General features: G+C 48.5%; 1 protein-coding gene across 1 annotated transcript in view; it reads right to left on the bottom strand.

Annotated features, from left to right (window-relative positions):
• C1QTNF2 (C1q and TNF related 2) overlaps positions 1 to 11,576 on the bottom strand; it is a 20,495-nt gene that overhangs the window by 5,156 nt on the left and 3,763 nt on the right. Inside the window, exons 2-3 of the mRNA XM_011356712.2 lie at positions 2,929 to 3,038; positions 386 to 638 (exon numbers count right to left, since the gene is read on the bottom strand). Of these exons, the coding sequence (XP_011355014.1) occupies positions 386 to 638; positions 2,929 to 3,038 (363 nt within the window). The remainder of the gene's footprint in view (positions 1 to 385; positions 639 to 2,928; positions 3,039 to 11,576) is intronic.

Below are 11,576 nucleotides of genomic sequence, written 5' to 3'. Positions count from 1 at the left end.
AGAGCCTTGACAACAATACTTGAGCTCCTGGACCCAACCTCCTGAACCTTGACTCTCGGACTTCCCAGTTGCATGAGCCAATACACTCCATCTGGGACTATAAATTGGGTTTCTGTCACTTGCAACCAAAGAGTTTGGAATAGTATTTCAGGAGAATTGCTCAAAGTTACTCAGCAAATCAATGGTGTAGCCAGGGAAGGAACACAAGATTTAATACCCATTCTTCCTTTCAAGAGAACATGTTGCTTTAGTTTTCAAAGAGACATTAATTTGGTCTAAAAGGAGATGGAATTAATACTAGTTTTCATAACTTCACCAACCCCCTCTGTGCCAGATGCCGTCAACCACAGGTGGGACCAACAAAGACAGGTACTGGGCCTCTTACCTTCCTCTCCGCGGTCTCCCCGGTCCCCGTCCTGGCCATCCTGGCCATCTTTGCCGGGAAAGCCCATTCTTCCCACCATTCCTGAGAGCCCTGGGGTTCCTGGGGGGCCAGGTGGGCCCTGGGGGCCAGGAAGGCTGCAGACAAGTTGAGAGGAGCCCTTCTGGAAGTCCCTGTGGGCAAAAGCGCCAAGCAGCGGGTCAGCAGCGCAAGGGAGCGCACAGGCCAAGAGCACCCAGGGGATCATGTTGGTCACCTGTGGGAGGCAAGAGAGCTGTGAGTGGATGAGCCCAGCCACTGGGCTGACTGGTGGTGGGTCAGAAAGGCATCCAGGGGAGAGACTCAGTACATTTCTGTCTCCTGCTCTCTCCTATACCACATACAAGAAGCTGGACAATGTCATCAGATCTTGAGTACATATTTGGATGGGCTGACCCCCAGAATATACTGTGGAGGGGTCTTGGGGGTGAGGCACGCATCATCACACCATTGTCCTCTGGCATGGCAGGTCTTACAGCCCAGGGTCAGCTGACTTGGGCGGAGCCATGGAAGGAGAGAAACAATCCATGGTTTCATTCAAATATATGGCACAAATGGAAAGCTACAAGAGTAGAAATACTTCAAATTGCAGGTGATGATTTGCAACTAGGCTTCTTCTCCCAGGGGACTTGGGGTCACACAACAGCGGGTGAGGAGAAGTGAGGCTTCAGGTCTGAGTGGGCCTCAGTTTTCCCACCTGAGCAATAACGGGTTGGTCCCCACACTTGTGCACACATCGGGTTCTCCTGCAGGGCTTGTTCAAAACCAGATTGCTGGGTCCCAACCCCAGAGGGTACAATGGATTTAGGTTTGCACTGTTATTAAGTATCTGAGTGACGTTGCTGGTAGCAGTCCAGGGATCCACTTTGAGAACCAATAGACGAGATGGTCTCTAAGGTCCCCTCCCCTCTGATGCTCAGTCTTCCACACTCCACTCTTTCCAGACGTGGAGCCTTGCTGGCGGCACTGTTCCCACACAGCCTTTGGCCACTTAATCAGGGCCTTCAAGCATCAGGGGGCTCCCGAAGCTATAGTGCTGGTGGCAGGCAGGAACTCTGCTCCGGCCTTGGCCCCTATAGCTCGCATTTCCCTTCTGGGCCCTCAGCCCCCCTTCCCTTCACACTCCACTTTGCCCTGGCCCTGGGAGCCTGTCCAGACTTGCGGGCCACCTCTGGAAACAGGCTGACCACAACTCTCCTCCTGGCCCCTCCAGAACTGTTAACCTGGGAACAGATGAAGAGAGGAAACCAGGCCTCTCCTGCCAGGGAGAGGAGGGCACTGCACTGACCTGGGACGTGGGGCCTCTTCCAGTTTCAGCTCTGATGTTCACCAACTGTGTAACTTTGGACGAGTCCCTTTCCTTCCCTGAACCTCAGAGGGTTTTTCTAAGTAAGTGTCATAGAGGTGCCCCTGGCCAGGTAGAGATGATTCAGTACCAGATATTGCTCTAAATAACATTACATCATACAGCAACTAAGTTATTTTCTTTCCAGTTTCTTCAATCCTGATTAAGTCCACAACACTCGGTTCCAGTCTGATGACAGTGTATTTTCGATGCCTCTATACCCTTTTCTAATATCCCTTTTTTACAAAGAGCACTGTCTGTAATGGTGCGCATCCATTCTTAAGGAATCTTGGCCAAGCCCCCACAAATATGCATGCAGACCTTGAAAACCCCCAGATAGGAACACGGTGCCAAGGCCCTGAGGCAAAGCCTTTGCTGAGATGCACGGAAGGCCTGAGGAGCTACGTGAACAAAGACACTTGGACAGAGGCACAGGTGAGTTCTGGGTACCTAGTCCTAGGGAGATGGTACAAAGAAAGACTTTGTGGGTGAGTATAAGAGAGTGTTAAAACAGAAATTTCTACCTAGGCACCCAGGACACACGAGATGCTATAAACCAAACTGAGGGGTCAGGCCGAAGGGAAGAATCGACAAAGGAATGGTTTGAGAGCTCAGTGCATGACTCTTGGCACTCTTGTCAGACCAAGAATTTTGAAAATGTGACCTCTGTCGCTGGGAGGGGGAGGAAGAGTGAGCGTGCATCTGAGGTCTTCCTGAGAAAGAGAGAGGGCGAGAGGCGGGCTGGCTGCCTGGCGGAAGGGGAAAGAGAAGTCATTGCTGCTGCACGGGGACAGGCGCTGGCTGCCCTCTGGCCCTGCCTGGTAGACGGAAGGCACCAGATATTCCGCGGTGGGAGCTGGCCTGGGCTAGAGGGATCCTGACAGAAAGTAAGGGGCCCCAGCAATGATAACCACGAGGAGCCGATGCTGGCAAACCAGAAGCTCAGCACGAGGCCTGGGCTTGGCAGTGATAGGAAAATGTGCGTGGCCGGCTTTGCAGCCCGTCAGTGATCGGGCCCAATACGGGAACCCCCAAGGTGCCAACAAAAGGTCCCCACAAAAGAGGCGGCTTCAATATCACTCGGGTCCAGAGAGGCGGAGCCGGTTAGTCCTTGTCCCAGCCGTGACACACACAGGAACCCGCCTGCTGTCTGTCTGCTTACCTCTCCTTTCTCTCCTCCTTCAACCTGGAAAGAGGTGAGTAGAGAAAGGGAATAGATGGCCCGGCCAGCTTCGCACTGCACCTCTGCTGGGGGACAGGAGGAAGTCTCACCTTTAAACGAAGATGAAGGAAGACAGGGTTACTTAGGAGCGGATTACTACGGGGAGAGGAGAGCACCCCTACGGGCTAAATTATAAAGTGGCAGAGGGAAGCAAAAATAAAGTTGCAGTCTCTGGTGTAGGACTTGCTCAGCATAGGTTGCATAAATGATAAAAGAGGCAGAATGACAGGGCAAATGTGGTCGAAGTGTTATATACATGATTTACTTTTGGAAAACGGTGCCTCACACACTACCCAGGCCCCGGGGGTCTCCATGTCCCTCCCTTGCCTACTTGATGAGAGTCATGGAAAACTGGTCAGTGTGATTGGAGAGCTGAGACACATCTAGGTTCTCAGAGGAGAAACTGAATTCTTAAAGCAGATTTGAAATGGTCTGGGGAGTTGCAATCCACAAACATTTTGGATGAGGAAGAGGGGGAGGACGGAAGCAGTGGGAGCCAGTCTCCCAGGCAGGTAAGAGTCCTGCCAACAGCTAGATGAAGACAAGCAGGAAGGAAAGACAGCCCAGTAAGAGAGGAAGAAGAGAGGGGAACCATCTGCTTCACTCGACGGCTCCCTTCTCTCTTCAAACCTCCACCCTCAGCCACACCTGCCTGGCAGAAGGGAGGAGGGTCTGCTCTCCGGCTCATGTCTGCCCCGCAGCAGCCTCTTTGGACAATAGGATTGTGCTCAGTGACAGCCGGCCCAGGGCGGGGACCAGTGGCAGGGCGGAGGAGCAGGGCTCTGGAACACGGAGGGAGCAAAGGATTTCTCAGAGCTGGAGCACAGAGGTTCCTGCAGCCTGCGCCAGGAACTGTTTTGGAAATAAAGGCGGGGAGACGTGATTCTGGTTCCAAATCCAGAATGGAAAAGAGTATCTCCTTGCTTCCAGGGCATCTCCGAGAAAAACAAGGCTCCAAATGGCCCTGCTCCCAGCCTGTGCCCCCACCCTCCGGGGTCTGTTCCCCCAGCCTACTCTCCAAGGTGGTGAGAAAACCTGGGGTGGGGTGTCAAGGCTCCAAGGAATCAAGACAGGTTAACACTTCCGAGGTCTTTTAAATAAATTCGGAATCATGAACTTGGGGAGGGCTCGAAGGTACGCTCTAATGCAACCTCTTCAGTCACAGACAGGGACACTGAGGCAGAGGCAACTGGCTTAATGCACACCTACAATGTCCCAGGCACTGTGTGACACTCTATACCTGAATTCTTTTATCTGAAGTGTACAATAAGCCCTAGAAAGGCAGTACATTTATTCCATGTTTCAGAGGAAGAAACAGAAGCTCTAACAAGTCAAATGATTTACCCAAAGGCACACAATCTGAGCACTGGGGATACCATTTGAACCCGTGTCCAAGAGGCTCTGAAAACCACACTTAATCCACTGTACCTTGCTCTCTTCCTTTGCTATTTTCCCCCTGTTTTATAGAAGAGGAAACTGAAGCTCAGAGAGGCTAATTTGCTCATGTTTACATAACCAGTTTGTGGCAGAAGTTATATTTGAACTTGGGTTTGGCTGACCCTAATGCCCAAATGCTTTCCATTATGTCAGCGTTTCTTTGATTTTTTTCTCCTAAATATCCCGAATTACAGAGAGACCTTGAAGTATGTGGCAAAGCTATACAGAGCAATAGAGAGATCTCTTTGATACATCGTATTTTGTTATTTCTCACACATATACTACATGATTTTGAAAATGTAAAAGTGACACTTTTTCTCCCTCATGATACTTGAGTAAATCGGCGCTTGAAGAAAACCTCCTGTTTTTTTGAGAGGCCTGCACTTGGCTTAACTAAAATGATGGGGTCCATGGGGGGCAGCCTCCTGGGTTTGACGCCCCTCCGTGAGCCCCTTTGGAGTGTTAATTGGGTGTTCCCAGGGGCTCAACCAAAAGACCAGAGTGCACAAAGCGCCCCAGCTCATTTCTTGCTTGGACCCTGCAAAAGCCTCCTCCCTGTCCCCCTCCCTCCTCCTGCCCCGCATATGCACTCTCCATGCTAAGGTCAGAGGGAGTCTTTAAAAACAACTCAGCCACAACACTTCCTGGAGGATCTTGCTCCAGTGGCTGCTGACTGCGAAGAGCAAACACCGGAATCCCTGACATGGTCCACAGGGTCCTAAATGACCCAGCACCCTGTTGCCAGCCCAACCCTAGCACGTCCCTGCGCTCCTCCTGCCCAGCCACCCCTGCTATTTCAGACCGAGTTCCATTTTGCCCCTCTGCCTGAAACCCAGGGGCCCCACCCACTTGGCATGTTGGCTCTTTATCCGTGTGTTTCAGCTTAAGTGTCACTTCTTCTAATGCCTTTCCTGACGTGCCCTCTCAGACAACTCTCCTTTTGGACTCCAACTCCATGTTGTGTCTTTCCAGCCCTTGCAAGCTCACCCGTATGCACTGTATTGGCCTGCTTACCTGCTTACTTGGGCCTGTTGCTACTCCCATGTATCTCCCATTAAAATGAAAGCCTAGTAGGAACAGGGGCCATTGCTGGCCTCCTGCTACATGCCCAGGGCTTGCAACTTCCTTGCACACAGTGGGTGTTCAAGAAATACTTGCTTGATTAATGAGTGTTTGAGACCGAGTCTGTCTTCAAGAAAATCCACAGCAAAGGGAAAACAAGACAGTGGCCTAAATGCAAAAGGGCATCGACACTCTTGGATTTAAATAAGTTTTTGTTCTTCCTGTTTTTTTTCTAACCCAAACCAGATCTGATTTCTCCTTCCTTTTGACCTCCTAGAGCACAGGGCCTCCACTCCTACTCCGGGCGGGGTGGGGGGGTGGGGGGGCATGCAGAGGATTGTACATATAGCAGGTGCTCCACAAATATCTGTTCATTTGATCAGAAAAGAAAAAGTCTTCCATCTGAAGACTATTAGTTAGTTGTTAACCCCCTCCCCAAATAGAATCATGAGGTGCTAAACTTGGGTGAAGTTCTTCAGTCTGGTTTTAATTTGCCTAGTCCTTGGGCTTCTCATCTCTCAGTTAAGTACTAAAGATCCATAAACACACGTGTTCTGTGAAAACGCTAGAAGCTAGAGGACCCAGCCTGAAACCCACTGTCAGGAAAGGGGCCTTCTCCTCCTCTGCCCTTGGCCCTCAGGACATGGCCCCCCTGGTTCCTTCCCCAGGCCCTCCGCCAAGACTGTGAAGTGAGAAGGGCCACACTGGGGACATCGGTCTCTTGCTGACTCCACCTGAACGAGGTCTGCCAGGAGAAACTCTGGAGACACTTGCCTTGGCCTTGAGCAAGGCTGCCAAGCCTGAGTTCTGAACAATTTCTCCTTGGAGATATAAATTATGCTCAAATAGATTCGACCCATTGGTTTATCAGGCTGTGACGTACTGATAGGTAGGGGTGGTGCGTAACTTAGTGATTCAGAAACATGAGAAACTCAGCCACTTCGTTTCCTCAACTAGCCAGTGGAAGTTGATGGTATGTATGTAATGGTATCCCTACTTCATGGAGTTTGTGTGGGAATAATGAGATAACGTACTCAAAGCTTCTAGCCTAGTGTGGAACACTAGTGTGGAACAGAAAATGCTCCACCACTGGAGAGAACTCTGCCTAAAATGCCCCTTGATGCTAATTTCCCCCCTCCAAAGCCCTCACATAGCTGCCTGCCTCATTCTCCCAGTCTCAGGTCTAATAGCCTCGCTTCAGAGAGCTCACCCCATCACGGGTATAAAATACCCTGCCCACCCCTGCTTATTTGCTCAGACCACCCTGGTCTTCCTTTCAAAGCACTTGGCCCAAGTTGTGATTATAGATTTATTTGTTTCCAACACGTTAACTATCTGTGTCTTCCCCTGGAGTGGGAGGTCCAGGAGAGCAGAGGCCCTGCCCCGTTTTGCTCTCTGTTATGTCCCAGAGCCTAGCACAGTGCCTGCCCTGTATGCAGTAAGTGCTCAACTCGTAGTTGTTCCAGCGTTGAATGAATCAGTCGTTCATAATAAAAGAGCAACAGGATCCAAAGGATTTCAGTAAATGTGCAGATGACAAAGCCACACTTGGCTACTGAGGGAAATGACTGGACTTGACCTGTATTCATAAGATAGGGGTCCCTGCCCTACTTTTGTAACTTACTGGTCATGTGACTGTAGAAAAGTCATTTCCTCTCATCTGGGCTTCCACCGCCTCACCTTAAAATGAAGATAATAACGCTCATCCATCTACCTCACAGGGTTGTTCTGAGAATCAAACGAGATAATGGATGTTGAAAGCACAATATGATACAAAAGTTAGAACCTTGTTTAAAATTGTAATTGCTGCCAATGGCAGCTGAACTAACGGTATGCAGTCTTGACACTAGGAGCCCCTGGAATATTTCATGGGGAGACCTAGTTCAAGGTGAGGGGAAGATATGCAAATCTGACCCAACTGGCAATGCTCCCCTTACTTGGAATTAAAAAGGAAGGGCTGGTGGTTGGAATGGGGCGGGGCTTGCTTGCAGATGAACTTCAATAAAAATTGGCTTTGATGGGAGTGCAAATTCTATAATGAAAAACACCCCACGCCCTCCCTGGATTCCAGGAAGCAAATTGGAAACAGCCCTCTCCAGCTTCTCTGAAGAGCTGAGAGAGATGAACTGGTGGAGAGAGGGGCTGGCTGCAGCCACTCACACCGTGCTCATCCAACGATCCATTTCCTGGGATCCCCAGATTGATGCCCATTTGGAAACACTCTAGCATCTGGTCTAGATACAGAGCATTAAAAGTCATGGGGCCTACTTACCAACAGGCTCCAGAAAATATCTGACCTGCAGTTTTCTCTCTTTTCACCCCCTATTTCTGGATCAGTTTAGAAAAAGAGGTCCAAGGCCAGACCATGACCTCATGAGGTCTCAAGAGCCAGGATGTTGTGAGGTTTGTCTCAGCAGCCCTCCTGAAAGCACCCCAGAAGTCAGCCTGGTGATTGCTGTATTAACACCCCAAATCTTTAGAAACCAGCAAATGTGGTATGTGGTGTGGGGCATGGAGCCCACCCCTTTGGGCCCTCAGCTGCCCAAGCAGTGAGAGCCACAGTCAGGCTTTGGGGTGGCCAAGGCCAAAGCCATGAAGCTTCAGACATGCCCAGCACTGCAGTGAGAGAGAAGAACGCAGCTAATGTGAGAGATGTTAAGGGGAGGGAAGGGGGCCCAAGGGTGTTCAGAGCCCTGTGTCCAGCTTTTCCTGAGGGCCAGCCTCCAAGAGGCAGACCAGAGGGCTGAGGAGTATGTTTGAACGCGCTGTCCAATAGGCATATGACACGAGGCCATATATGTCATTTTAAATGGTCTTATTGCCACATTAAAAAGGTTTAAAAAAAGGCAGGTGAAATTAATTTTAATAATATATGTTGTTTAGCCCAATAGGTCTCAGATGTCATCCTTTCAGCATGTAATCAATGTAAAAATTATTGAGGCACTTTACGTCCTTTAATAGGCACTAAGTCTTTGAAACCCGGTATGTACTTAACGCTTACGGCACATCTTAATTCAGAATGGCCACATTTCAAGTGCTCGACAGCCACATGGTGGCTCCCGTATTAGCTCTAAGCATAGCTGCTTGCTTGAGCTGAAATCCCACGAACCATCTGTGGGACCTTGCCCTCTGTCCAGCAGCCTTGTCCTCTTCGAAATGGGAACGATACTAGTAGTACTTTTCTTAGAAGGCTGTTATGAGGATATATTGTTCCTAGAATAAGTTTTGGCATATGGTAAGAGGTATAAAGGTATCATCTATCGCTATTTCATTATTGCTTGTCCTACTTACAATCAAGCAAGATAATGGATGTTGGAAGTAAAGCATGATAAAAAAAAAAAAATTCAGACCTTGTTTAAAATTGTAATTGTCACCAACTGCAGTTGAACTGATGAAAAACAGTCCTGATCTCCCTCCACGAGTCCTGTGGCATTTCAGTTGGAGGCCCCTGTATTCTTCTAATAAATTCTCCACTTTCACTGAAGCTAGTTTGAGTTGTGTTTCTGTCAGTTGCTACCAAAAGAGAGTCCTAGGGAGGCTTGGCCTTCGCTCCTGCCCTGCCATTCAGTGCTGAGGGAAGGATGGAGGAGGCCTGCCATGGCCTCACACCTCAGCCACCTGGCATGTTCATGCTCCATAAGACAAAGACAGGTGAATCGGTGGGATAGTGCTTAGTGCTTCAAGAGACAGGAGGCCAAATGGGACACGATATGTGCTGGAGCTTGGTATCATGGCTTGATGAGGATGCCCAATAAATGGTATTGCTTATTCTTATTGCCTTTGAGGCCAGACACAGGGGATCTGGAATGAAAAGATGTGGTTGCCACTCTTAGAGGGCACACGGTCTGGTTGTACTGAGGATCCAGGCTGGCATACCTGTGTGCGCAGCAGAGAAAGCGAACTTTGCTCCTCCTTTCTCTTTGTAACAGGTTCTCTCTCAAAGGGCAGCCAGGATCACGCTGCAGGCAGAGAAAGGAAATTTGGGGGCTAGATGATCCCTTGGAATGGTATAGGATAGACAATGCTTGAAGATCCAGGAACTGAGGGAGAGAACAAAGTCTGAGCTCTGAAGGGTTGGGTAGAAAAGGCTAGGTTTTCTTTGACTCTCTAGGGCTTGCTGGTCTCCATGAAGTCACTTCCGGTCAGGACCTGACCAGATATTAGGGTAACTCTAAATACCTGACACAGGACTGGCCTTCAAGAAGCACAGAGCTGGTCTGGTGGTCAGGAGATGGTCAAGAATCGTTTTCTAGCTGTTTGAGTTCTGTTAAATTATTTAACCTCTCTGAGCCTCAGCTTCCTTGTCTGTAAAATGGGAAAAACCATACTGTATGGTCCTATTTGAATCGCTTGAATTTTAAATAGTATGATGTAAATATTTATGGTTTCACTTCGAGTGTGAAAGTTTGTCAAGAACCTTGCAAGGCAGCATGAATTGTAAATTGTAAACTGCATTTATGCTATAGCCACACGATAGCCCTATTCAAATAGGTAAACAGAAATATTGCTTTCCTTTGGCAGGCGAGTTTTGAATTATACCTGTTTGAGTTATTTGAGGTCTTTAGAAATGTCTCCCCGAGTAATTTGATTGCCTGTACCTTATAAAGTAATTATGAAAATTAAAAGAGATGATGCAGGAACCAGCCCACGGGAAGCACTCGGTAACAGCAGTGTCGTTCTGATATAATAATAATATGTGAAAAAGAGGAGAGATATGGTGGGAGAAGGGTCTGCTTTGTTCTCATCTGTAGAATGGTGATAATGATGAGCCTGTGAATAGTTGGACAATTGTGAGCTCTGGGATAACTGGTGTCATTGAAGGCAGTTAAAACTACTGACGTGATTTTATAGCATGGCATAATGCAGAGGGGCAGGATTTCTATAGGGGCGCCCTACTTTAAACAAGATTGTAAACTTTGAGTTTAGCCATTTGGTGACCAGCTTTTTGTTAAGATGGCAATGTGCAAGGACCTCTGGCTGGGAAGGATTAAGAAGCTATGGAAGATGGCTCTGCCACTGAAGAAATGATATTCTAGGGGGGAGGTGACCACTTGGCTTATCAGTGGCCTTATGCAAACAACAGACTGCACCAGGCTTTAAAAAAAAAAAAAAAATTAGAAATTGTTACCAATGTAAAACTTGAGACACTTTATGTTAAAATCAAGTTTTCCAGCTTTTGTGGGGGCTGGGGTGGGGATCTGGAGGATCTGGCAATGCTCCAGCAGGGCACCAACTGGCTGCCCCTTGAGTCAGGGTGTTATGAGCTGAATTGTGTTCCCCAGAACTCATATGTTGAAATCCTAACCCCTAGAACCTCAGAAGGGGACTGTATATAGAGACAGGACCTTTTAAGAGGTAATTAAGGTGAAACAAGGTCATATGGATGAGCCCTGATCCAATATGATTAGGTGTCCCTTATAAGAAGAGATTAGGACATAACATACAGACTGAAGGATGGATGACCACCTGAGGTCACAGTGACCATCTGCAAGTCAAGTCAAGGAGAGAGGCCTCAGAAGAAACCAACCATAGACTTCTAGCTTCCAGAACTGTGAGAAAATAAACTTCTTTTGTTTAAGCCACCTGGTGTGTGGTATTTTGTTACTGCTGCCCTAGCAAACAAATACACAGGACCTAGGTTCTTCTGTGTCCACGGTCCTCACCAGCCCTAAATGTCATGCATCCCCTTCACTTATGCATCATGCGCAGCCCTGCTTGGCATATAAGTTTGCAACCTCGGATCTAGAGAAAAGGGGAGTCTTCACATAGGTGTCCTCCATTCATGTGTGTGTTCTTATTTCAAAGCTTTGATGTTCATTTCCTCCTTTAATTCTTCCTACAGTTCTATGAGGCTGATACTATATCATCCCCATGTGGCAGAAAAGAAAACAGCTCAGAAGAATGAAGTCATTTTTCCCAGGTCAAAGCTGGGATGGAAGCCAGGCCTGAGGACTTGGGGCCCAGGGCCCATGTCCCCCTACCATGACCCCTCTTTTTGGGCACAGGACCCATGTACATAAAGCTTTAATAGGTCAGCTCTGGTGTGTGTGTGCATGTGATAGAGAAATGCGCAATCCAAAGGAAGAAGT

This window comes from Pteropus vampyrus, unplaced genomic scaffold (genome assembly GCF_000151845.1).
Source record: "Pteropus vampyrus isolate Shadow unplaced genomic scaffold, Pvam_2.0 Scaffold30, whole genome shotgun sequence".
Lineage (NCBI taxonomy): Eukaryota > Metazoa > Chordata > Mammalia > Chiroptera > Pteropodidae > Pteropus > Pteropus vampyrus.
The sequence above is the reverse complement of the archived record's forward strand: the minus strand, read 5'-3'. Positions and strand labels throughout refer to the sequence as shown.